Source organism: Gymnoscopelus microlampas (assembly GCF_963454915.1).
Source record: "Gymnoscopelus microlampas genome assembly, chromosome: 11".
In the NCBI taxonomy this organism is placed as follows: Eukaryota; Metazoa; Chordata; class Actinopteri; order Myctophiformes; family Myctophidae; genus Gymnoscopelus; species Gymnoscopelus microlampas.
In genome coordinates, this window is record NC_139948.1 from 28,765,800 (window position 1) to 28,792,609 (window position 26,810).

At 41.4% G+C, this 26,810-nt stretch overlaps 1 protein-coding gene across 1 annotated transcript; it reads right to left on the reverse strand.

Moving 5' to 3' along the window:
• Positions 1-327: 327 nt before the first annotated feature.
• LOC311055218 (myosin heavy chain, fast skeletal muscle-like) lies at positions 328-17,835 on the reverse strand. Its single transcript, XM_084071340.1, has 40 exons — positions 17,773-17,835; positions 17,458-17,670; positions 16,866-17,009; positions 16,329-16,485; positions 16,225-16,252; positions 15,987-16,098; positions 15,746-15,838; positions 15,589-15,652; positions 15,376-15,474; positions 15,187-15,290; positions 14,970-15,108; positions 14,691-14,809; positions 14,077-14,226; positions 13,814-13,984; positions 13,067-13,382; positions 12,516-12,592; positions 12,276-12,363; positions 12,068-12,185; positions 11,328-11,451; positions 11,053-11,189; positions 10,702-10,957; positions 9,465-9,707; positions 7,220-7,396; positions 6,641-6,786; positions 6,391-6,481; positions 5,895-6,284; positions 5,617-5,743; positions 5,243-5,361; positions 4,959-5,155; positions 4,689-4,872; positions 4,230-4,395; positions 4,003-4,127; positions 3,603-3,911; positions 3,264-3,467; positions 2,522-2,647; positions 2,075-2,245; positions 1,482-1,586; positions 1,256-1,351; positions 757-888; positions 328-455 (listed from the first exon to the last, which is right to left on the reverse strand). Exons 2-40 carry the CDS (start codon positions 17,659-17,661, stop codon positions 435-437), a joined length of 5,829 nt encoding a protein of 1,942 aa, XP_083927466.1. The 5' UTR covers positions 17,662-17,670; positions 17,773-17,835; the 3' UTR covers positions 328-434.
• Positions 17,836-26,810: the final 8,975 nt, after the last annotated feature.

Here is a 26,810-nt window from a genome sequence, read left to right on the forward strand (position 1 = left end):
AAATGACACCAATTAACTCATTCCATTGACAAAGTGGATTATGCATGATGTTTATTAAGGATATCAATAAAAGTGATGAACAATATTGCTTTTTTTGTGGAGTAATTAAGTGGCATTTAAAATGATGTAATACTTGCATGTCTTCTATCGACTAATACTGTAGAAGTAGAATGCTTCTTGCATCCCAGCAATGCAATAAATATGTTTTTCCAAACAATACAATGAATCAAGAAAGGGTTGTCTTTTTCAGTTTTATTTAAATCATGGCAACATACATCCACTACTACATAATAATACATTTCAGAATACCCCTTTGTAATTATTTATCCTCACTTTTTACTGAAGAAAAGAAGAGATATTTGGTTAAGAGTATGTTGCATACTAGATAATCACACATCAGCACACCTTATCTTCGTTGTGCCAGCCAGGCACCACTATTCACCACTGTCCTTTCCCTGTTTAGAGAAATAAAATAAAAATAAAACACTGAAAGCCAAACTTTATCTACCAGAGAAAGCATTTAAATGAATGCCATTTCATACTGAAAGAAAAATCAAAACGAAAATAGCTCCCACTAAACTGCCTCTTACTTTGTACAGTAAAAGATATTTGTTTTGCGATTAAAATATTATAGCAAACCTCATGAAAATCTCTGAGTTTCTTTACATTCAATTGACACGCTCCTACTCTCTAAAACAGGGGTTCTCAAAATGGGGTCCGGGGATCCGCAGGGGGGGGTGGGGGTTGATGACTCACCTTGCCCATGTCACGACTCTTGACCCTCATCTTATTAACCTGGGACTCTGCAATGTCAGCACGTTCTACAGCCTCCTCCAGCTCATGCTGAACCCTCCTCAACTTAGTTAGATGGGTGTTTGCTTGTTCCTCCTAGATCACATACAACTGAATTAAAATGCTTATGATGACAAGGCTTTACTCCTTGATATTTCACTATTGTAGATACAGTAATATATTAAACATGATATAAACTCACTAATACTACTATTGTATACCGTATGACTGATTATGCTGTATAATGTGTGCCATCTCTAAGCACACTGACTGTTTGTACCTAGCTACAGTACACTGATCATGCTTGTTCATTAACTGTCCTTTTATAGACATATTTTTATCCACCTTTATGAATATTGGCTGCTGACTGAATTCTCCCCGCAGGATCCATAAATTGCATGTACTTTCTTTATGTGAATTTAAATAATATTCTAAGCTGAGGATTAGCGGCAAAAATACTCACAGCCTCTTCAGCCTGTCTCTTTAACACTTTTATCTTCGACTGCAGCTTGTCCACCAACTCTTGAAGTCTTGTGAGGTTCTTTTTATCTTCCTCAGACTGGTTTTCAATTATTGCAGGAGCAAATATTTGAAAAATAAAAATAAAAACAGAAAAGTTCTTGTAATTCCAAAATAAGTAATTAAGGACCACTTCATGCTGTTCACACAGTTTGCATAGTGTGAGATACCTGATAGGTTAGCTCTTTGATCCGACGCTCAAATTTGCGCACCCCTTTCACAGCATCAGATCCATGTCTCTGCTCTGCTTCAAGCTCATTCTCAAGCTCCCGCACCTGGAACACATTAATGATACCATTGTAACATGTTGACTTACAGTAATTCACCCTAACGACACCCATCACACCGGTGCACCCTGATCACATGTCTGTACAGCAGTAATCCACTGGTGGTGAGACTCGTGATGAAATCACTCTTCTAGAACAAATACATTTTGTCTAATTAATAATCAGATTCCAAAAGATTGACAAATAGCATGGTGGTGGTTAGTGCTTAATTCACTGGTGTTGCGCACAACAAATAACAGATCTACAAGCTCACAGCGTATCGATGCGGTGTGAGCTTGTAGATCGGCTATTTTTGGCGCACGACAGAAGTGCGCAACTAAGTATGAATCAGGCTTAACAGTGAATAGATCTAGTCATGCTGCTATCCCTGCTAGTGACTTTTATGGGGGAAAAACAACTATGTTCATGTAGCAGAGTGGCTCACAACCTCAGCCTGATGGCCTGAAATTCTAATACCCGCCCCCCCCATACAATACCCTTGATTCCAGTTTCTGGAGTTGCTTCTTTCCACCTTTCATGGCAAGGCTCTCAGCTTCATCGAGACGCTGCTGCAAGTCCTTCACTGAGGCCTCCAAGTTTTTCTTCATTCTCTCCAAGTGAGCGCTAGTGTCTTGTTCTTTCTTCAGCTCCTCTGCCATCATGGCAGCCTGATAAATGTAAACAGGTTTTATTAAAATATACAAATACAACGTAAGTATAGACTCTTTGTTAAGTATATTGTTTGGTATTTCTGCTTTATTTATTTGATAGTGACAGTGGGAGAGAGACAGGAAAGGTGAGGGGAGAGAGATGGAACGACATGCAGCAAAGACCTTGGGTCAGATTCAAACCCGGGCCAGCTGCAAGACAGACTATGGCCTTATTTATGTGGTATGCACTCTTACCAGGTATAGACTCTTTAATGAGATAATAAACATGCTTACATCTGTGATGGCTTTTTTAGCTTTCTCTTCAGCATTTCTGGCCTCTTGGACGCTGTCCTCCATCTCACCCTGAACCTGGGTCAAATCGGACTCCAACTTCTTCCGGCTGTTTATCAGGCTGGTATTCTAGAAGAGATAGAAAATTAGAGGTGGCAGAGATAAGAGCGGCTGGAGGTCAAAGGCTATGTTCAGGCTGGCAGCACAAATCCGATTTATGACCTATTAAGACTGGAATCTGATTGGCTTTGATCAAGTCTGAACAGAAAAACAGATTTGAACAACATTCCAACAGTAGGTGGTTTAAAATCATCCAATTCAAATCTGATTTCTAAAGATGTGTCTCAGACTGGACCCTCGGGACATTATTGTCACTTGCTGACAATAGCCGATCGACAAGCTGCGTTATGAGCTTGTAGATCGTCTATTTTCAGCGAGTGACACTGTCACACGACAGAGTATTGCTCAGCCCTAAGTACAGTAGTTACATTGTTACCTTCCAACCAATGCAGATAGGTTGACGATGTCCACGATCTGATCACTTGCAAATAACAGTGTGGGCAGTCAGATTTGAGAAAACAAATCGGATTTGCCTTCAGTCTAAACAAAACCAAAAAATTGGGCATGGGCACATTGAGCACACCAATTTACACAATTACTCCAGAGGACACACTCAAACCAGTTGTGGTATGTGTAAGGGGATTACATTTTGTGTCTATAAATTAAAGGGCAATTCGAACCTAACCTGTGAGTGAAGAAGCTGCGCTCTCTCGCTGGCATCCAACAGCTCCTGCTCGGCCACTTTGCGACCCTTCTCTGTCTGCTCCAGGGCTCCTCTGAGCTCTTCCATCTCAGCCAGCATCAGGGTGCTCCTGCGCTCAGCCATTGCAACCTGCTCTTTCATGTCATCATTGCTTCTCAGGGCATCATCCAGGTGAAGCTGTGCATCCTAGAGAATTGAAATGCATGGCCGAGTTTCTGTGGGTTAATATCATTACTGTATCATCTACAGTATTTAGCTTGAAAACAAGCAAAAATGGAGAGACTTATTAAGTCTATTACTCTTACGGTAACCGTAGTTTACCTTGAACTGAACCTGTATGTTTCTCAGTTGTTTCTGGGCCTCAGCAGCCTGTCTGTTAGCATGGCTCAGCTGGATCTCCATCTCATTCAGGTCTCCCTCCATCTTCTTCTTCACTCTCAGGGCGTCGTTTCTGCTCCTGACCTCTGCATCCAAGTTGCTCTGCATGGAGTCGATGATTCTCTGGCTGTTTCTCTTCACCTGCTCAATTTCCTCATCCTTCTCAACTATCTTCTTGTCAACTTCAGACTTCACTTGGTTCAGCTCGAGCTGGACGCGAAGGATCTTAGACTCCTCATGCTCCAAGGAGGCCTAGGATTTCAACCGGAGAAGCAACGTTAAAACCTAAATTATTTTCAACAACACAATGGACTAGACCTCTTCAAATGTGTAATGCCATCACCTCTGCTTCGTCCAGTGCAGCCTGGGCCTCCAATTTCTCCTGTTCAGCCTGTTTCTTTGATTTCTCAAGCTCGTGGATAGTTTTGCCCGTCTCTCCAAGATGTTCAGTGAGATCCATAATTTCCTCTGAAAACACAAGAAAATGTGACCTTATATTTCCAATGGTTTTCTTGCAACAGTAATGTTTGACATGTACAGTGTTAACTACAGAAAAGGCCAATGACATACGTTGCAGGTTTTTGTTTTCACGTTTGAGTGTCTCTAGATGTTCCAGGGATTCCTCATAGGAATTCTTCATCTTAAAGTTCTCAGTGCCTGTAGAACGCACCTCCTTCAAAGATGATTCCAGCTCTGCCTGAGTCTCTTCATGCTTCTGCTTGCACTCGACCAATACCTAGAGGTACATGTATAGTGGAATAACTGCAAATCCCCAATACCTAGAGGTACATGTATAGTGGAATAACTGCAAACATCTCATGGATTCCAGAAATCAGGGTAAATAGTATATCATCTATAAACTGAAGCATGGTTATTCTTTTCATCAGTTATTTCTCAGCACACAATCATGAACTGAAGAATCCACAATTGTCAAAGCTGTCACAAACATCGTTCCCATTTCACAATTTGCACACCTTGCTGCATTGGCATTTGACATCGTAAGACAAGTATGGTATATTAAAAAAAAACCTTATCAAAATGTCTTTGCTTCTTGTCCAAGGCAGCAGCAGTAGCATTTGACCTTTCAATGTCCATCATCAAGTCCTCCACCTCTCCCTGCAGCCGCTGTTTAGTCTTCTCAAGAGAAGAACACTTGCTGTTTACAGCCTCCACAGCTTCCTCTGCTTCCTGAAGACGCAATGCAAGCTTCTTCCTGTGCGAGAGCATACAGTATGTCCTGTTGGAATTCCACACCTAAGATTTTGCCATTTCATAAAATTACATTGACATAATTCTTACTTGGCCTCCTCAAGCTCCTCAGTGCGCTGAATGGCATCAGTCTCATACTTGGTTCTCCACTGAGCCACCTCACCGTTGGCCTTGGACAGGCAGCGCTGTAGCTCTGCTTTAGCCTCCTGTTCCTCCTCGTACTGTTCTCTTAAGAGCTCACAGTCATGACGCGCTGACTGCAAACCGTGAGCTAGGGCATTCTTTGCCTTTGAAAGAATAACAGATAAAAGTGTAAACACTCATAGATTTATATCTGAAACACAATTGGGATGGTTATCCTTTTGTGTCTTTACCTTGACTTCCTCCTCAAGAAGTCTTTTTAATTCCTCAATCTGTTGAAGGAAAGCTTGTTTCCCACGAGTTAGCTGTGACATTAGAGATTCTTTTTCTTCCAGCTGGCGGGACATCTCACCTAGATGAGGCATGCAAAAAAATGACAAATGTATTGTATTTGTGTGCGTGCGTATGTGCTTCTAATTGCTTTATTGATTTTTTTCCCTTCCTCAATAACCTCTCACCGTTTTCTGTCTGTAGCCAAGCTTTCTGTGTGTGTGTGTGTGTGTGTGTGTGTGTGTGTGTGTGTGTGTGTGTGTGTGTGTGTGTGTGTGTGTGTGTGTGTGTTTGCTTAATTACTAGATTTTTCTTTTTTTTTTCAATAAACTCTCACCATTTTCTGTCTGTAGACGAGCTTTCTGACTTGAAAGGTCGTTTATCAGTCTCTGATGGTCCTCTTCTTTGGTTTTCACCTCATTCAGGTGGTCTTCAAGTGAACGGCACATTTTCTCCAAATTAACCTACAAATTGTGCAAATTTGTATAATCAATATGCAGGTCCATTTGGACACATTAACAGTGGATACAGTGTAGTCTAAATATAAACTCAGTTTAGTACACAATCTAGTAAGTTCACAATGAATCATGATCTGTAATGATGCTTATAACAGACCTTTGATTTAGCAATGGCTTCCATGTTGCTCGACAAGTCATCCACTTCCAGTTTTAACTCAGTCTTCTCTTTCTCCAGTTTCTGTTTGACCCGTTGGAGGTTATCAATTTGTTCTCCTAGCTCAGCTGCGCTGTCTGCGTGTTTCTTTCGCAGAGTGGCAGACGTGGCATCATGCCGCAGAGAAGATTCCTCAAGGTCCCGGCGCAGTTTCTGGAACTCTACTTCACGCTTCTTGTTCATCTCAACCTGAGCTGCAGTGGCTGCACCGGCCTCCTCCAACCTCTCACTGATCTCCTCAAGTTCCCTGGAGAGATCAGACCTCTGCTTCTCGACTTTCGCCCGAGCAGAACGCTCAGCCTCAATTTCCTCCTCTAGCTCTTCAATCCGAGCCTGTGCACGGGAGTTACTGTCATTTTATAATGGAAATCCCCATGATAACTAAACAATCGGAACTAGAGTAAGTTATTCATTTGGGAAATCCAGAGCACTGACTCACCTGAAGTTCTTTTATTTTCTTCTGAAGCTGTGCACCAAGGACTTGTTCATCTTCAACCTTGCTCTGCAGGTGTGACAACTCAAAGTCTTTTCTGTAAAGTAGAATAAAAAGGAAGACAGTCAAAACAAAAAAATACCACCAATGAAACCTTACATACAATACATACTGTACATATGAGCCTAAATAACTCAATAACTATTTATTACAATAGAAACCTGGGTTCTTCACGATACAACCCTGGGCTTTTTACTTTTTCAGCTTCTCGTCCAGCTGAAGCTTTTCGTTTTCCAGATCCATGAGGGACTCATGAGCAAGTTTCATATCAGCCTCAAGCTTTCTCTTCACTCGTTCAAGGTCCATGCGGATCTTCTTCTCTTGCTCCAGTGAACCCTCCACCTAAAATATTAAAAAGGCAAAATGTTCGCACATTCTGAGTAAATGTTTGAAAAAGATGGAGCAGAGTCATTGCTTTAGACCAATGACAACATACATTAAAAGAAAATCACTTCCTAAAAACAAATTCACACGTGGAAATTCACATGGCGATCCAATGTTCATCCATCATTTTACTATCAGTTGGTGATAGGATTAAGCCAAATTAGTAGTCCCTCTTACAACTACAAAATACACATACACACACACACACACACGTTATTATTTGTTTATTAATTGCACCTTCCATATATAGGACCGTAGGACGTATATAAAAGTAATAGATACCCAAGAAATGTACTGATTTTGTTATCATTTTTTTAAATAGTAAACCGTATCTGTTCAAATCTCCTTTAGGGAGCAATAACAATTTGAATTGAATTGAAATGTAACTCACATCGTCCACCTGTTGTTCCAACTTGGCATTGGCTTTGGTCAGTGAGTTGACCTTGTCCTCCTCTGACTGAAGGTCATCCAGTGTCTGCTGATGAGCTTCCTGCAGAGCTTTCTTTTCTCTGCTCAGTTTACTGATGTTTTCCTCCTGGCTCTGGATTTCTTCTGTGAGATTCTTCACCTGAAGTTATAAAGACACGGTCGCTGAGGCTTAACGCAGTGGTTCTCAAACATTGTCATGTCCAGGACCCTCAAATGTATATGTATTAGGCCACGCACCCTCATCTGAAAAGATTTTGTGCCACAATTATTCCAGATTTTGTTTAAACACAGTACACAGTATCTCTATAGCCATGTGATCAACACGGATCTGTCTGATTTTCCATATTCCATCATGATTGGCTAAAATTGCGTTCCAAAGTTTGCAGGATTGGGTCATTTTGAACAAAATGCCTCAAATCATGAACGCAGTATGCGATTTCCGTGAAATTTTCCACAGAGATTCCCACTTGGCCCAGGAAGAAATGCCACTTGAAAACGTTCACATCAGCCTCATGGTGGCGCTATAACAGGCCGATTCACGCTCTTAGCTATAACTGCACCGATCTGTGTGAAACTTTGCACGCACACTCCCTAGAGACCAGGGAAAAACCTTTGCCCTGCATTTTTCACATTATGCCTTTGCCATTATGCGCCACCAGGAGGCTGAGTTTTGTAAAACACATTTTTTGCTCTTACTCCTTCAGATTCTTTCCAAAAATCACGCAAATCGATACACAGTATCTCTATAGTCATGTGATCAAGATGGATGTGTCCGATATTTCATAATCCATCCTACTTGGCTAACATTGGCTTCCAAAGTTTGCAGGATAGGTCCCTTTTGAAAAAAATTCTAGGGTTGTCCGATATTGGCTTTTTTACCGATAACCGATATACCGATATTGTCCAACTCTTAATTACCGATACCGATATCAACCGATACCGATATATGCGGGGATTATTGTGATTAGGGTAAGCTCAAATTTCATATCACACACACCATATACAGTAAGAACTCCTGTAACTTATTTATAAAGCAAAAAAATATATATATATATTTTTTTTTCCAAAAACCGATACCGATATTTTCCCGATATCAATTTTTATGCTAATATCGGCCGATAATATCGGGAGGCCGATAATATCGGACATCCCTACAAAATTCTTCAAATCATAAACGCAGTGTGCGATTTCCGTGAGATTTTGCACGCCCATTCCCACTAGGCCGAGGATGAAATGCCACCCTTTTCACATTGGCCTGTTATAGCGCCACCAGCAGGTCTAATTTAGCAAATCTCTAGACTTGTGCTCCGAGGAGCACTTTTTCTAGTTCCAGATGTTTCTAGATTTTACAAAATAGCCAAAACAGCGAAAGCTTTCCCCACAATAACCCAAAACAGAATTTATACTAGTATTGAGCCTTGAGGGACTCCGGTTACACATATGGGGTTTAAGTGGTTAAAGGAGTTGCTGAATCCCCAGCTGCTCCCTCAATGTCTCTGGCTCTATACATAATGCCTATATACTTAGATACGGTACAGGACAGTGTCCCATGCCAAAAATAGCAGCGCTCATCTAAAGTGTATTTCTCTCCACAGCATGTTCTCCTTCACTGTCAGTGTCGCTCTCCATAAGGACGTCCATATAGCACTGGTTCTCAACATCAGGTCTGGGGACCGCCAGGGGTCCAAATGGACCTGTACAGGTCTGTGACTCTGAGAGTGTACAAATATGTAAACAAATGGATTTGGTTCCATTTGTACAATCTCAGAGCTAAAGTAATCATATTTGAACTGGGGACCCCAACCCTGACAAGCACTTGGAATTGTAGGAGTTGAGGGGTCCCCAGATGACAGTGAAGTGACAATTCAAGGACTTTTGAGACCTTTTTAATACCTCAAAAAGAAAGAAAAGAAAAAGACCATTACTGCATCAAAAGTAATCAACAAACTATACTATAAAAACTGGTGAAACATTGGCCAAATTGTCAAATAATTTATTTTTGAAAATAGCCGATCTACAAGTTCACAATGCCTCGCAAGCTCAACTCATACAATCCAAGTGCTTATCAGGGTGGGGGGTGCCCACTTCAAATATGATTATTTTGGGGGGGTCACTGCCTGAAAAGGTTGAGAACCACTGGGCTTATTGCACCAGTTTGTCTTGGGAAAAAATGAAAAAAGGCTGAGAATCACTGAAGTATGTACTACCTTGTTCTCCACCGCATGCTTCTCCTTCTCCACTTTGGTCAAGGTGATCTCCAGGTCATCCATGTCCTTCTTGAGCTCAGAGCACTCATCCTCCAGCTTCCTCTTCTTGGCGGTCAGCTCAGCGTTCACCTCGTCCTCGTCCTCCATTCTCTCCATCGCCTCCTTCACCTTGGCCTCCAGCTGGATCTTGCTCTTGATGAGTCCTTCACATCTCTCCTCTGCATCCAGCAGGTTGTCACACTCCTAATGTTATAGGAGAATGTGCCGATATTACATTGCTCTTATTGCAGATATTCAGGGTTCGATTTGCTGGGTGGGGGAGTTCATGCCCCTGCTTTTGATATCCCCCCCCATTTTTATCGCCAATGGAGATGTGTTTTATCCCTTATTTTGGTCAGACTTAACTAATAAAAAACTTTAACCACACCATAGGGAATGGTGTCCGAATATTTTGTCAAATTTGTCACACTTTTCTGAATAAAATAAGATTTCAAAATAATAGCGAAAATAGTCTATTTACAAGCTCTCAACATGTCGCATCGCAATGAGTTGTGAGCTTGTAGGTTGGCTATTTTTGCATTTGTCATACAAAGAAATATAGACGGAATGGGATTTCAGTGGTTAGGAAAATGCTCCTATTCTTAGTCTTACAAATTGAAATCAGAAAAGCTCAATAGAGGACAGTACCATTCTGTCTACTGTAAAAAAAAAAATCACACCCTGTGTGAAGAGAGTGGTGCCTTTGATGAGCCCCGTATTGATGTTGTCATCAATGTTTGTTTATTGGACATACATACATACATACGGACGGACACACGGACAAAGTCAGATATAGGAGTGGTTGGCACCACTCAAAAATCACACCCTGTGTGAAGGAAGCGGTGCCTTTGATGCGCCCAGTATTGATGTTGTCATCAATATTTGTTTATGAGACAGACACACACCCGGACAGACACACGGACACACAGACAAAGTCAGATATAGAGCGGTTGGCACCGCTAAAAAAATATATATATTTCATGTTTCACAATTATGTGATTGTGAAACTTGGCAATTAATCTGATTTGGTCAGTTGTTGCTCCTTAGCCCTCATCTCCTCTCCACTACACAAGGTTTAATAACCAGAAGATTTTACAACCATCTGTGTCACTACAGTACCTTTAAATCAAGTCACTATTGTCCGGGTGGACTTACTGCCTGTATGAAGGTGTGCTGTATGTGTGGGTGAACTACTTACTGCCTGGAGTTGAAGAAGAAGATCGTTCTTCTCTTGTACAATGGAGACCATCTTCTCCTCAATTTCTTTGCGTCTGCTGTCTGATTTGACCAGATCGTCCGTGACCTTGGTGAAGTCCTCCTTCATCTGGACCATTTCCTTCTCTGCTTCTGCACTTTTCAGAAGGGGCTTGAGTTTGAAGTACAGCTTCATCCATGGCCAGTGCTTGACATTCATGAATGAACGGAAGTTGTACTGGATGGTGTAGATGGCCTCCCTAATTAATAAAGTAGAACCAGAACGGGTTTCTGCTCCGAGTTCAACCTGTACAGTGATATCAATGTTGATTTCAAAACAGTAAGTTATCTTTACTTTCTAAGCATCATCTTCTGGCATTCCAGTCTGACAACATAGCCGCGGCATAGCGCCTGAGTGGATGTCACCACATTGGCCAGGCGCTCGTCTCTCATCTCCTCCAACGTTCCAAGGAGACCAGCTTTGAAAAAGATCTGAAAGAACATTGGACAGATTTCTCGGTTTATTTGAAATACAGTGTAAAAGCTGAGGTTCCTAATTCTAACTACTGTACAGCCGCCAACGAGGCTGCATGTTCAGGTCAGATGTCAATGGTTCAGACAAATGAGAACCTTGGTGTCTCCAAACTTGTACTGGGTGTGATCCACATCGATGGAGCCCAGGAGTTTCTCTGCAGCTTTCCTGTTGTCCATGAACTGTCCCTCTGGAACAGCACTGGCATTGAGAATCCTGTACCTGAGGGAGGGGTCATACAGGCATTAAAACCAGGCATAGTGTTATACAGCATTGGTTCTCAAAGTGGGGTCCGGGGACCCCCCAGGGGTCCTGGGGGGGGGGTACTTTAACCACATTTTATACTTTGGCTATTCAAAAATAGCAGATCTACAGCGCTATGAGCTTGTAGATCTGCTATTTTTGAAAAATCCCTGTCACAAAATATTTTTTAGATGGGGGATCCGCAGCCAAATAAATATAATTTTGTGGGTCCTTGACATAAAAAAGTTTGAGAACCACTGTTATTCAGTACAGTGCATAATCAAATGTAAAAGTACTACTAGTGCATTCTGGCAGATTCGTCTGGTCCCAGGCTAATAATGGCCATTTGGACAGCGTGGCGGTTCGGAACGCATGCCCATTCGGAATGGTGGAACCCGGTATAGAACTATATGGCTGCTTCCAGCATTCTCAAGAACCGCTCATCCAATTGACTTCACACCAGACAGTGAACTCACCTTGGGCCCTCAGCAGTACACCCACCCAAGCATGAAGTCGATTGGATTAACAGTTCCCAAGATGTTTGAAAGACAGACAGACAGACAGATATTTAACGAATTTATAGATGCCAAAGTACCTCTGCTTGAAGTCAGCGTAGGCTATTCTGCTGGGAAATCCCTTTCTACATATCCTGATGCCCTCCAGCACACCATTACAGCGCAGTTGGTGGATAACCAGATGGTTTTCCATAATACCTACAACAAAGTAAAAAAACATTCACTCATATGCATGTTATTTTAATGGGATAGATGGATTTATCTGACTGTGGTGATTATCAAACAGACCTGGGGTTTTTGACTCATTTGGAATCAAACACCGTACAAAGTGAGGATGAGTGGTTCTCAGATTGGTCATGAGCTTGCCAAGGTTCTCCTGGGAAAATAGAAAAAAAGACTCAGTCATTCAACAGTCATTTCAGTTAGTTTTTCCTTATTTTCCAAACATGCTTTATTGTAGCTTTTGTCTTTATTTCAACGTAGTGCATGTGCAATGTTCATAATATGTACGGTATCAAGGTCTATTACCCTGAACAGAGCTGACACTGTCTGGAATGATGATCCCTTCTTCTTTGCCCCTTTCTTGCTCCCACTACCTCCTGCAGCTGCTTCTGCAGAAAAACAATTAATAAAACAAATTCAGTCATTTGTTTTGATGTGCATTATTTATGCTAATGATAAACAATGGCCAATTTTGCTTTTGAGTCCATGAACTTGTAATGATCTTGGCCGGCCTGGGTTATCTGTAGACTCTACTCATTTACTGATGAATTGAGTACAATGGACCACAATGGAAACAAGCCCATCCTTTTGGCATAACCTTTGACTGTACTACCTGTACTGTTAATAAAGTATTCAATCAATCAAAACTCAAATGTGGTCCATGAGTGACCTTAACTGTTTGAACCGATTGTTTTGATTTTGTGTATTTCATGTTTCATTTCATTGTGTTCAAACTCATTTGCCTATATTGTATCCATTAATATTCACTTGGTGTAGTGATACATTTCAGAATTATAAATGTGATTTATTCTTCATAATTGAAAATCAGAGGCAGGACTGGAAAACCCTTAATTTACCATCTGTTCCAGAGAAGCTAGCGTACAGCATGGCCAGTATTTTGACCGATGACTTCTGGAACAGCTGGACAACAGACTCGTTTAGCGGGTCCTTGTTCTTCTCCAGCCAGCCACTGATGTTGTAGTCCACAGTGCCAGCGTAGTGCACCAGGGAGAAGTGGGCCTGTGCCTCTGCAGCCTTGCCTTTCACAGGCTTGGGCTTCAAGAAGCAGCTGTTCTTGCCAAGGTGCTGGTCGTAGAGTTTGTTCTGGAAGGAAGTGTCTGATGCCTTTGGGAACATGCACTCCTCCTCAAGGATGGCGAAGATACCCATCGGCTGTTTGAACAAGAGTGTATCATTAACCCATTATTAAGACCCGAGGCCGATTCTACAGATACCTTCTAAATCAATTGTTCTCAAACGTTTTCGTAATTACAAATGATTTGCCATTTTTCAAACACTTTAAAGATTTGTTGAAAAAAAATCTAAAATAGCAGATCTAAAAATATTAGATCTACAAGCTCACAGCGTGTGCCGCGCTGCGAGCTTGTACATCTGCTATTTTTGAATAGCCAACAAAAATCTAAAATGACACAGATGCTTTCCTGGTTTTAATGGTTGATTATCAGAAAAAAGCACAAATCTAAATGCTCAGTTTTAATTTGACTTACCATTGCCATTTGTAAAGCACTCAGCCTGTGACCGTTAACCTACAGTACATACCTTCTCAATAAGCTCGATGCAGGCAGCCAAGTCCATGTACCTACCTTCTCAATAAGCTCAATGCAAGCAGCCAAGTCCATGCCGAAGTCAATGAACTCCCATTCAATCCCCTCTTTCTTGTATTCTTCTTGCTCCAACACAAACATAGTGTGATTGAAAAACTGTTGCAGTTTCTCATTCGTGAAGTTGATGCACAGCTGTTCCAGCGTGTTGAACTGAGGAAGCACGCATGATACAGCATTCATATTCATTATTCATCAAGCCATCAGGTACATTATGAGCTGTGCATGCAAATTTCAGCACATACATCAAATATTTCAAAGCCAGCGATGTCCAGAACGCCGATGAAGTGCTGTCTAGACTGTTTTGTGTCTAGCTGCTGGTTGATTCGCACAACCATCCACAAAAACATCTTCTCATAGACTGATTTACCGAGGGCTCCAACAGAGTTGTACACCTAGAAAGAGAAGAGAATTAAAGAAGGTTTTCAGTTATAAACAAATGCAAGAAACATGAAACAACTCTGGCCATTAGGGCTGCACAATTAATTGAAAATAATTGAAAATTGTGATTTTAATGTATGTTTAAGAATGTAATTGTGAAACATGACAATTCATTCAAAATGTTATTTTCAACATTTCATCTCATCACCATTTTCAAGGGTTAATGACCAGAGCATTGTACAACCCATCTCTACAGTACATCTCCATAGGCTCACAAAGGCACAATAAAATCACAGAGGCCATTGCAGACCATTTGATCAATGATATGTTACTGATACAAATAATATGCAGTAAAGGCATTAAGAAAGTCATAAAACATTTTTTTAAATAGTCATTATAATATTAAGAAATATAATTGGGATTTATCATTTTAGCTAATAATATAATTATGCAGCCCTACTGACCATTGCATTCTTACCTGCTGAACATTCTGTCCTTTAGTGACGTACTCATTTCCAACTTTAACTCGAGGACAACAGAGATTTTTAAGCAGGTCTGCAGAGTTCAGGCCCATCAGATATGCTGCCTTATCAGCTTCTGAATATGGTGGAAAACATAAAAGAAAACAAGTGTAATCCTTAATAACAAAGCACTTGATGTGTGGAATAGTATAGCACATTTGTGCTCAACTTGGTCAGGTGGTTGTATTTATGATGTAAATGAAGTGGGACAAAATTAAAAGTTAAAGAGACTTCACCCTCAGTGCCATCAGGTTCTGCCTGCTCCTCTCGCTGCTTCTGTTTGAACTTCATGTTCCCAAAATGCATCACTGCACCAGTCATCTTGTAAATGCCCAATTTCTCATCAGCAGTGAAGCCCAGAATATCAATGGCTTCCTGTTTTGTTAAGTAGATGAATTAAGAGCTATAGATATCAGACAACCATTCCAGCACATTTCACTGAGTCAAACTCACATCAGTGGCCATCAACTCCTCTGCATCATTTATACTCTTCACAGTGATTTCCCCATGACTGATAAAGGCAAAGTCATAGGGGTTGGTGGTGATGAGAAGCATATCTGAAATGAACGAAATCAAGTCAGAAGTGAATTGAATCTCCATTCCTGTGAGCGAGAGAGACAGACAGACAGATAGAGAGATTACCAATGAGTTCAGGCTTCTTGTTGCAAGTAAGCTGATAAAAGATATGATAGCTCCTCTCAGCTCCCAACTGAAATGTCACTCTGGACTTCTCCAACAGATCTTTCAAAGACACAAGAAAATATACAGTATTAACAAGTTATAAGAACATGCCAACATTGAGTATTTCAATTAGCATGGATGGAGATGATCAATTTACGTGAAAGCAAAACTTACATGTTTCAATATCTGAAGATGCCAGTTTGCCACTTGTACCAAAGTGTATTCGGATGAATTTACCCTATTCAACAAAAGCACATCTTACTGACCATGTTGTCCAATGTCAATAAAAAAACATTTTAGTGTACAATCATAACATTTTATGCAGACTTACAAAGCGAGAAGAGTTGTCATTCCGCGCAGTCTTGGCATTCCCAAAAGCCTCCAGCAGAGGGTTGGCCTGGATGATTTGATCCTCCAGGGTCCCCTGTTCAAGAACAATACACAGTAAACTTAAGTTTCCACTTTCCAGACTTAAATTAACACTCCAGACTTTGCTGCATACTGCTACTCATTCAGATGTCAGCCGTGTCGGTCATGTCAAGAACACAGACTGGTAAAAGAAGTGAGCCCACCTTCATTTTGCTTGCCGTCTCTTTTTTCTTGTCTCCAGACACTGTCGCGATTGTCGCGAAGTACTGAATGACCCGTTTGGTGTTCACAGTCTTGCCTGCACCAGATTCTCCACTATAAGCATGAAAGAATACACTTCAACTTAACCGTTGGCTGTTACATACAGTATAGAGAATGAACATTTATATGAAATATGGAGATACAAGGTTTCTGCCTGACAGCGACCATAATTGTACTTACGTGATAAGTATAGACTGATTTTCACGATCTGGCAAAAGAAAGATTAGGTAGTGACATGGTGACTGAACCAAAATACCTACACAGCCAAAACGGTAAGGACGTACCAGTGAGCATGAGCTGATATGCATTATCAGACAGGGCAAAGATGTGAGGAGGAACCTCCATCCTCTTCTTCCCTCGGTAGGCCTGGACAACTTCTGGGTTGTAGACTGGGAGCCATTTGTAGGGGTTCACAGTCACACAGAACAGCCCAGAATAGGTCTAGTGACGGGGAAGGAAAGTTAACCACTTTAACCCTGGCATCCCAGGTCGTGGCCATGTCAATATAGGAAAAAATAAATAAATAAAATGTTGTGAACTATAGATCGAGAATGTTCGAAATATTATTATTATATATATATTTTTTGTAAAAGTGTATGTATACAGGTGTGGTTAAAGTGTATGTATACAGGAAAGGCAGGTGCATTTCTCAATCATAAGAAACGCAAATCACTGACTTCACCCACCCAAGTGTACAGGGACAATTTAACTTTTCTTTTACCTTACAAAAGCCATGTCATATAGTTCAGTAGTGTACCTACTTCTGGTTTAAGTCAAACCATCAACTGTACAACTGGCCCAGTACTCCCTGAATGACTTACATAGATCATCCATGCTGAATAGCGCTCTTTGAGGTTGAACAGAACCGCTGGCTCATGGAGGTGGGTCATCATGGCCATATCCTCAATTTTATCATACTTGGGTGGGTTCAAGGGGAAGACTTGGTCCTCCTTCACCGTTACTGTCTACGGAAACAAACACATGATCGTCTATTATGTAAATTTTTTCAAATGCATTTACATTTATTCAAAGATTTTCAAAAATAGCCGATCTACAAGATCAGCTGGACTCCACTTTGAGAACCACTGATGTATAGCATAATTATGCTATACACATGCAGTATTTATATTAGTTGCACGCTGGTGCACGACATGGTGCGCGAAAGTATACATCAGGCACATCATGAGCGTTCTGTCGTGTAAATCAGGTAATATGAATAACCAACAGTCTGCATCCACTACAGACTGCATCAGTATCATATTGTCCATTTCATTTCTGTACTTCTCCCCATAACTTATTAACACCTCTTTGCTGTTGCCGTGACCCTCCCAGGGATCAAAATTGATCTAATAATCTTACTTTCTTATTTGATTTTACAGATTATCTTGAAGCTTTTCTAGACCACAGGCCTACCCTGTCATCCTGAGTCTTGACAGTGACTTTTCCGTCCTCCTTGCTCTGGACCTCTGCCTTCACATACAGCTCTTTCTCATCGCTGATGAAGCATGCCGTCCTGCTGTCAAAGGGACGAGACTGAGCCTCAATCCTCTCCTTCTCTGACTTACGCAGGAATTGGGCGGCTGGCCCGAAGATGGACAGTTCCCCGTCTGTGCTCATTTTATCTTCCTGTGTCAAAGATGGAATAATCATCATGATCATCATCATCATCTTTTTCAGTTTCTTCTCTTATATAATGTATATAGTGGTATCGGGCATGATTGAACTCACCTACTTAAAAGTGCACCAGGCTTTTTCACAAAATATCAAGAGTACCAAAGTGGTCTGTTGTTTGAATCGTCCAAAACCTGTGGGTTAATAATCAATTTGTAAACAACAACAACAAAACACTTACAAATACACATGCACTTACTCATTACCATGACATAACATACATTGCATTGTGACAGACACTGTCACCATATACATTGTGGGACTGCAGTGCAGACTTACCTACGGTAGTTGATTTGGCTGGGCTTGTTGTAGAGGCCCTTTTTATATCGTATCATTGTCCTAGGTGCAAATCCTTCCCCCTTTACATGGGCATGTAGTGGTTAAGCTATATGAACCTATTGCACATCATGGATAAGTTAATTAGTACAAGGTGCTGTACAGTTATATTTAGCATCCAACACCGTAAAATGTCATGTTTTGAGTCAGTACAGTCCATGCCAGGAATACTGGCTTGCACATTTCAATAACAATGTCTTGTTGTTGAAATGTGCTATACAAATATACTTGCCTTGACTTAAAATGAATGAGCTTCACATATTCAAGCCGAGCATTGAACTCAACACAAAAGTGTATAAAATGCTCAATCTTTTTCAAGATGAACAGTTTTCTAAAATACTTTTTTTCTCAGGGAAAGGCACAGTAATAGCAGATTTGCAAATTGCAAAATAAATTGTTTGCATTAATCACAACAAACACCACCCCCCCCCAAATCTTCCCACTGATACCACTGAAATACAATATTGTATATCAAAAGCCACTTCCACATACTGCAATCCATTATTATTAATTATTGGAATCCAAATTCCAATAATTAAATATGTAATATCATTATTAAGTTAGCTAGCCATACAGTACAGTTTGATTTCACATCCTGCGAATTCAAACTTAACAGAACATAATAGATGCAGTAGGTTATTCAAACAAGATCTATACAATCTCATCAGAGACAATACAGTAGTCCGTATGTAGAGCTGTACATCTCCAGACTAAGCAGGCTAAATATTCCCTTTGATGGAACTTGTTGTGAAAGCCTATGCAACAGCTATTTCTGTAGATAAAGAAAACTAACATGATTAGTGTCCGGACACCAACGGCCTGACAACCTTTAGAAGGGGGATTTGAAGAGGATTGATTATATTCTTTTTAAAGGATTATTGCGGCCAGCTGGGACGGAAATACCGGCCATCAAAGCCTGAGTGGGATAGAGTTGTTTTAACAATGAGAACATGGCGACAGTCCAATCCAAACAGTACTTATAATATAATATACTGCACTCCTTTGCTGCATGGTCATCTACGAGAAAGTCCTGTAATCCCCAACTTCACCAGTTGCAAATGGATGAGTCATCATTTTGGCCAACGCTTTGGATGTATTTAATTCCTTTGACAGTACAGTGCAAAGTCATGACAAGGTGAGGGATAGGACATGATTTTAGCATGAAAGGGGTTTGCCACCACAGCTTGTTCTATAAAAGGTGTAGCCTAAAGGGGAATTCCCCTTTAACTGGGGGAGATATTCGGGTTTAGGATTTAGGTCATCAGTATGAGCTGCTATAGAACACTGGTAAATAACATTTGAACATACCTGTCAAATAGTCATGATATCATTAAATGAACATTCAGACATAAAACCATGCCATTTTGTTCTGGATTTAGTTTTTTTGTGCCCTTTCCCTGTGGTGTACTGTATATGTGATAGTCCGGCTCTACTGTATTGGTCTGTGACGTCTGACAGTTGACCATGTGCTGTGGCCAGAGAAGTCAAACACAGAAGATATTGCCTCTGGCCTAAGTATGTTGCTACTGGCAGCTCTCCTCATAGTTTGATTGCAAGAACTGAATTCTATAGTGTAGAGACCCTGAACCCGAAGCTAGGCCTGCTAGCCTGCAGCGTCTGAAGGCTGCTTCTTGCCAAAGAGGCAAGCAGTGGTAGTATGTTTAGACCAGACACTGTTGTTTTATCAAATTAATAATAATATCTTGGAGCAATGTCCTCTGGATCCCACTTTTCTCTTGAGAAGCCAATTAATTTATGTAGAGTAACAGTTCACTGCTGTAGGTGTCAACTTGAGGGTACAATTCTCATGATGTCACTAACATATCAAATGAACAAGGCCACACCCGTTGACCCTAGCAATATAAACCTAAAGGAAGTACATAAAACAACGGTTATATCACCTTCACTTTAATTAGTTTCATTTAATTGTTTTAAACAAATGCCACTTTCAGCATAGCATTGTCTAAGCGTTTAGACACGTGTGAATTTTATTAAAAGATGTTTGCAAGTCTGCAGGTTTGCAGACAAAGATACAATACAGTATCTGTCAGGCAAGCAGATTTTATATTTTCTGTTGTATTACTGCAAATCCCTTTCACAACTTCCACTAGAGTGCAGTAACTAACTAGATGAATGTTAGGTTGTTTTAGGAAGTTGTAGGAACCGATTTTTAAGTTTAGTATGCTGACATAAAGTAATTGGGTTAATGTGTATTCATTTTGTTAATGTGTTCATTTAATTTGATATATGAGTATATTCATTTTAATATGTGTGTGTAGGTAGGACTTGGGAGTGAGGAATGGCGAGGTGTCAAGTTTGCAATACTGTGTGGTCATGTTATGGCTACATGGGCTATGTGAGTTACGGTGTTGACCATTCCACAGGGTCTGTTATCTCCTCTCTGTTCTCCACTCTCCAAGTCCCCTGTTGGTACTTAACCTGACAGGGAGAGAATACTCTGATATGGATTACTTTTTGTACTTATTACTTTGGGTACTTTCTAAGTACCGCCCTGTCTATGTGATACTTTGAGTACTTTGTGGGCCGACCCTAATGTCTTGTGTTGTAATAAAGCTTGTGTGAGTCGGTGGGCAGACCAGTTGTGACTAGACTTCTGTCAGCGCACCTCCCTGTCCGGCAAGTCAAATACTGAGATCTCAAAGTTGTCCGTGTGTGTTTATTCGAATGTGTAATCTGAGCCTAAGGTGTTTGTAAAATGATATAGCAATCTATCATTTCACTGGTCCTATTCGAGCACGGATGTCAGAGCTGTTCCAAGAAGATTAAGAAGGAAGACGCCGCCGGGAAAGACTGCAGCCAGGACTCGGTAGCCCGGATCCTGCAAAAAATCCTGGAGCGTTGAATTCGGCTCCAGGCCGGTGGTCATCTCGTCTGACATCTTATCTTCAAGGAACGGCCGACGGCATTTGAACCCGATTACACACCTATAAACATACACGTAAGTTGATCCTAGTGTGGATCATTCTTGAATATTACTCAAGTGTAATGTTGACAAATGTGCCTAACATGTGGTTAGGATAAGGGTCCTAGTGTGGACATATTTGGTGCTCCTTGTGTGGACACTTTTGGTGGTCCTAGTGTGGACATATTTGGTGTGTGCTCCTTGTGTGGACACGTTTGGTGGTTAATATTATTTGTGTATGATATTGACAAGTGTGGATATTTCTGTGGAAGAGGTATTCACTGTAGCTGTGTTATGGTGACGAGTGGTATATTATTTTCTGCAACTGTATACTGAGAAAAGAATGAGTTAAGTGAAAGTCACAGGGGTTGGGAAGCTAGACACAAGGTCTGACAATTCCCTCGAGGGGATCCTAAGTGTATCTATATTCAGTCTAAATCTAGAATAACCCCCATTTCATTCTAAGGGGTGTTCGGTCTAGATTGGATGCGAGCGATCCTTCAGAGCAGTCGTGGACTGGTGAATTTTGTGTAAAGTGGTTGTCACGGAAATTGGAAGCACAGGGTCTTGCAAATTCCCTCTGGAAGACACTAAAAGGTAGTGGTCTTCTAGGGCAGTCGTGTGGGCTGGTGAATTAAGGGTGTGATACATTTGTCCAGTATACAGTGATGCATTAATTAAACCCTCGAAATACACTTAGTTACGATAAGAACAAGTGGTTAATATTACTGTGTGACGATATTAACAAGCTCCTGTGTGGTTAATGTTGCTGTGTGACGATATTAACAAGCGCTTCTGTGTGGATACTGTGTGGTTAATATTGCTGTGTGACGATATTAACAAGCGCTTCTGTGTGGACACCTTTGGTGGTTGAGATTACGAGAGTGGGATATTGTGTCCAGTATATAGTGGTACATAAATACACCCTCGAAATACACTTAGTTACGATAAGAACAAGATATTAATAGTGGTTAAATAATTCCTACACATTGAACGGAAAATCATAATAACCACACATAATTCAGGTTTCACCCACATAATGGTGAAGTGCCCACTGATATATGAAGACATAAGAGGAAGGAGTCTCAAGTGGAGACATGAGGTGAGATTGTACATCTGGTATTGTCTATATGTGGTTCCTTATAGACGTGTGTACCTAAATATAGCAAGCAGGTTAGATCTGTGTGACTACCTGAAAGATTCTGTGTGAATCATTATAGGAATCAGGTTAGATCTGTGTGACTACCTGAGGCAGGTGAGATCTGTGTGACTACCTGAAAGATTCTGTGTGATTCTGTGTGAATCAGGTTAGCTACCTGAAAGAGTCTGTGTGAAACATTATGTGAAAGGTGTGAGATTCTGTGTGAACTACCTGAAGTACTGAAATATAGGAAAGATTCTGTGTGAATCATTATAGTGTAAATGTGAGAGTGAAGTACAGTTTGATTGTGTGGGGCCCCCATTGAGTATTGTGTGCTTCTGTGTAGATGCCTGTGAGTGAGTATGAGTGAATGAGTGAATGAGTAAAATCCCTGAGAGTAAAAGTACTTTTTGTGGTCTGTGTGAATGCCCCAGCACAAGCAGAGAGAGAGATAGAGAAGTGTGTGTGTGTGTGTGTGTGTGTGTGTGTGTGACACTGTGTGTGTGTGTGTGTGTGTGTGTGTGTGTGTGTGTGTGTGTGTGTGTGTGTGTGTGTGTGTGTGTGTGTGTGTGTGTGTGTGTGTGTGTGTGACACTGTGTGTGTGTGTGTGTGTGTGTGTGTGTGTGTGTGTGTGTGTGTGTGTGTGTGTGTGTGTGTGTGTGTGTGTGTGTGTGTGTGTGTGTGTGTGTGTGTGTGTGACACACTGTGTGGGACTGTGTGTGTGTGTGTGTGTGTGTGTCTGTGTCTGTGTCGGTGTCTGTGCCTGTGGCTGTGTGTGTGTGTGGGGATGTGAGATTGTGTGTGTGTGTGCGTGCTGTGTGTGTGCGCGTGCTGTGTGTGTGTGTGTGTGTGTGCACGTGTGTGTGTGCATGCTGTGTGTGTGCACGTGTGTGTGTGTGCGTGCTATGTGTGCGTGCTATGTGTGCGTGCGTGTGTGTGTGTGCCGGTGGTAGTGAAGCGGCCCGGCTGTGTAACGTGAGAGAGAAGCAGTGACTAGGTTTTTTTTACCATAGTAATGCTACTGTTAAATTGCCCCTTGTTGTTTTTTTAAACAAGATACAAAGTGTCTACATAGTTAAGTAAGCCTTGCCCAGCAACAGTATGAGGCCCATAGGGGAGGAGCCTATCTCCTGTTTCCTTAGTGTGAGCGAGGTTTGATGTACAAGTACACCCCCTGGACACATGATGTTAAAGATGTTTTTATGATTTCTGTTCTGCACTAAATTAAGGCCTTTAGGTGTTTACTCTAGACGCCTCGATCAAGGTAGCACAGGCCGTCACTTAATGGTTATTAAGTACATTGTTACAGTACCTCAGTTGAGTATCACATGTTACTGTGTAGCCCAAGGTTTGTGTGCGGTTTTCTGGATCATCATGGATGTGGCCAATGAAGCTGCAGATTCATTGACCACTCCATTATGCCTGGAGTAGCTCACAAGCTTTGGGAAGATAAGGGAGCAGTTTTATTAAAACTATATTCAATCAATTTTTGTTTTTGATTATCATAGGTCTAAAATAGAGTAAATGACAGGCCAAGATAGTTCTATTTTTGGAAATGACGTGTGTGTCTTAACTAGCTGCGAAATAAGTGAATATAATAAAGCCATGACGTTTGTAGTGTTGATTTACACCACCATAATAGTATTTAAAAGAAGCAATGGCAGACCTACAAGCTGTAGAGCAGTTGTTGATTTTCAGAAATACTCAATAATGAAGAGTTCAAATATTGTATGAGGGAGGGAATCTTAATGATTAGTTGAAGTAAAAAGTTCTCACTCCCCCAGCTTAAGTTGATGAGTTATTAGTTGTGTTAAAGTCCCCTTTTTGCTTTTAAAACACTTAAAGGTCAAAGGTCTCTCCAATTTAGATAGGAACTAAGTCTGCTCTGGGTTTATTTTTTTTTATTTTTTTTGTGTGTTTGTTTTGATCCCACAAAGTCATGATTAAGAGTGAAGTGTTTTTCTGTATTCATTCATCACTGTGAAATGCCCCTTTGTTGTTTTTGTTAAAAGACTAGTGACATTTGGTCCACGTTTGAGCTCGGTTTAAAGAGCTCACCATAAGCCCTAGTGTAAGTTAATTGAATCAGTCGTAGTTGTATTCACATAGTTGGTCTGCCCCACTAGGTTTTGGAATGTTTTCACAGAAGACACGTTTGTGCAGTTAGAAGAAACGCTAACTAAATTCCTCTGGTTTCACCCTTTTTCCCTCCCACATGTGAGGAGTAGCCCCCCATGTCTCCTGGGGCACGCGGGCCTCTTGCACTAAATGAGTATTTCTACTCAAGTTCAGCTGGTATATTTACTTAAGTAACTAAGTAACTGGGACAAGTAAAATGAGAAGGAAAGGGAAACAATGCCCCTATGCAAGTGTTAACTATCAAGGAAGCGAAACATTTGTTCCCATGAGACTTATCTTTCATTTGTTATGACTGCCTACAGTCTCTCAGGCCCCATTTCTCACTTAGTTTTGTACGTGATAAGAAGTTTGCAAGCATTGTATAAGTGAATAGTTATTATTGAATTGAAAGTGTTTGAAGTAGTTTTAAGACTTATATTTGAAGTAAGATAATTTGTTAATCATTATAGTGGCTCCGTGATGGTGCTGTTCTTAATTAATTGAAGTATAATTAGACATGACCATGTATGGTCATGGCTAAACAGGAGGGAAGGTACACCAAGGTACACCTATTAAGCAGCATTTCCACACCAACAAATTAACACTTACAATTTTCAAAAATAAAAATTATACTAAACAGTTTGCATGACAATTGTTGTTTAGTGAGAAGTTGAATGACACTGTAAAATTGAGGTTGAAGAAATTACAGGGCCCAAATCCTTTTGAAATTGTTAATGGTAAAAGAGTTTAGACTCCCAATCAAGGAAGCGAACGTAATTCAGGAAGTACAAGATGTAGATGAGGGAAAAGCTGGCTGATTGGTCTCTTGTCAAAGTGCCAATAATCTGTCAGAATTCCTCTCTCTCCGCAGGTACAATCAGGATTGGAGCCTGGTGACCTCGTCCTGCTAAAAGCCATCAAGGAATACTCCGAGGTGCGATGGTCCCTACAAGGTCCTGGTTGCCACGCCAACTGCCATAAAGATCAAGGAACGTGCTACGTGAATCCACAGAAGTCACACAACCTGGTGCGGACACTGTCGAACATTAAGCGATGAGGTAGCACCAGCGGAAAGATGGGGCCTAGCGTTTAGAGCTGGGTCAGATCTAAGGTTGGAAGAAGATTTCTTACCCCCACTCACAAATCCTTGTTGCACTTAGAAAGAACATTGAAGCACCAGTGGACTTCGGTTGTGTTTTTTATTATTATATTTTCCATGTATATTTTTTCTATGACTGTATCATGTATTTCTATTATTAAATTGACTCGCAGGACAAGGAGGAATGCTGACAAAAAAGGTTTCTCATCGACTACACCTTAATGCCTGGTACACCATGCTCACGGAATCGCCAAAGCTAATGATAATGATGATTGTTATGTCTGTACACACATGCCCACGTATGCTACACACCCTACTTTCCATGCTGTTCCACTGACTGTTCGTGAATATCAATGTCTCGAGTTGCTTCTCACCAGTGTGCCTTGGCTAAATGATACTGTAATCAATATGCGTGATAGAAGCTATCTGCCGTGTGAAACCTACAGTGAGTTCGAATACAAATGACAAGTACACTTATACGTCCGTATGTCCATCTGAATCCACATGTGGTGTTTCCCACATGTTATGCTCGCTCCAGTTCTGTCTATATGGGTCAGATCAATGAACACCACTGTAAAGTATGCTGGCTGTGAAGAATACAATCTCAATGGTAAAACGTTCCCATGGGTAGAAATGGACAAGAAAGGCAATATTACAGCTAACCGATGTGAATGTGTGAGTGATGAGGTTAGGGGGTTAGGCTCCCCAATCCTTGTCACTAACAGGCGGCAGCGGGGTCGCAAGGCTCCCAGAGCACGTTAAATACCACATATAGTGCTGGGGAGAGACTGAAAGGCCCCTGTGTTCTGTCAAGGATGAATTAACATCCTAGCTGTGTAAACAACCGTCTAGTCTGCGGGGGTGTCGCACATGGCAACATTTTGAAAGTCACAGCGTTGCTTGGTGTCACCTGTGGGTTTTTGTAAATGTTGTGATGTGTCAGGCACTGCGTGGTAGGTGGACGACAGTCCACACCTAGCAGAGGGTGCGCTTTTGGGGTGACCTCTGTGAAAAGGCAAGGCTGGTGAAAACGGTTAATATTCTGGTTCCCGTAGCCAAGCGGGGCCAGGACAAGACCGTCGGTTTCCTGCCTGAGGCGCCAACCACGCCGACAGGTAAGGGGTCGCTATCGACTGGGTCACCGGCCGGTCGGGTCACAGGTGACATTAAGACCATGCGATGCCTTTGAAAGGTATGCTTGGCCGTCGTGCTCGGCTCAATGTACAGTCAGGCCATCACAAGCTCAAAGCGACCGCCGTAGGCAACAGTCATGTAAGCGAGTGATGCTCCTGTGATCGGTGGGCTTTGAAAAGAAGACGCCGGGAAGCAGGAGACTTGAATTCTCTATCCAGGGTGACCTGGGTGTAGACCTCAAGTGGAAAGGGGTCTAGCCTAGGACTGCGTCCCGGTGCAGGAGGCACAGGAGTGGGGAGGTCCGAAAGACTTAAGCGGCGTCTATGATCGCTAAGAATGGAACA

Excerpts from the sequence above, each read along its gene's own strand:
- LOC311055218 (XM_084071340.1), bottom strand. The coding sequence starts at position 17,661 with ATGAGCACAGACGGGGAACTGTCCATCTTCGGGCCAGCCGCCCAATTC. Across the intron at positions 12,186-12,275 it reads AAATGAGTCAAAAACCCCAG|GTATTATGGAAAACCATCTG; the intron begins GTCTGTTTGATA and ends ACTTTGTTGTAG. Across the intron at positions 3,468-3,602 it reads ACATACAGGTTCAGTTCAAG|GATGCACAGCTTCACCTGGA; the intron begins GTAAACTACGGT and ends TCAATTCTCTAG.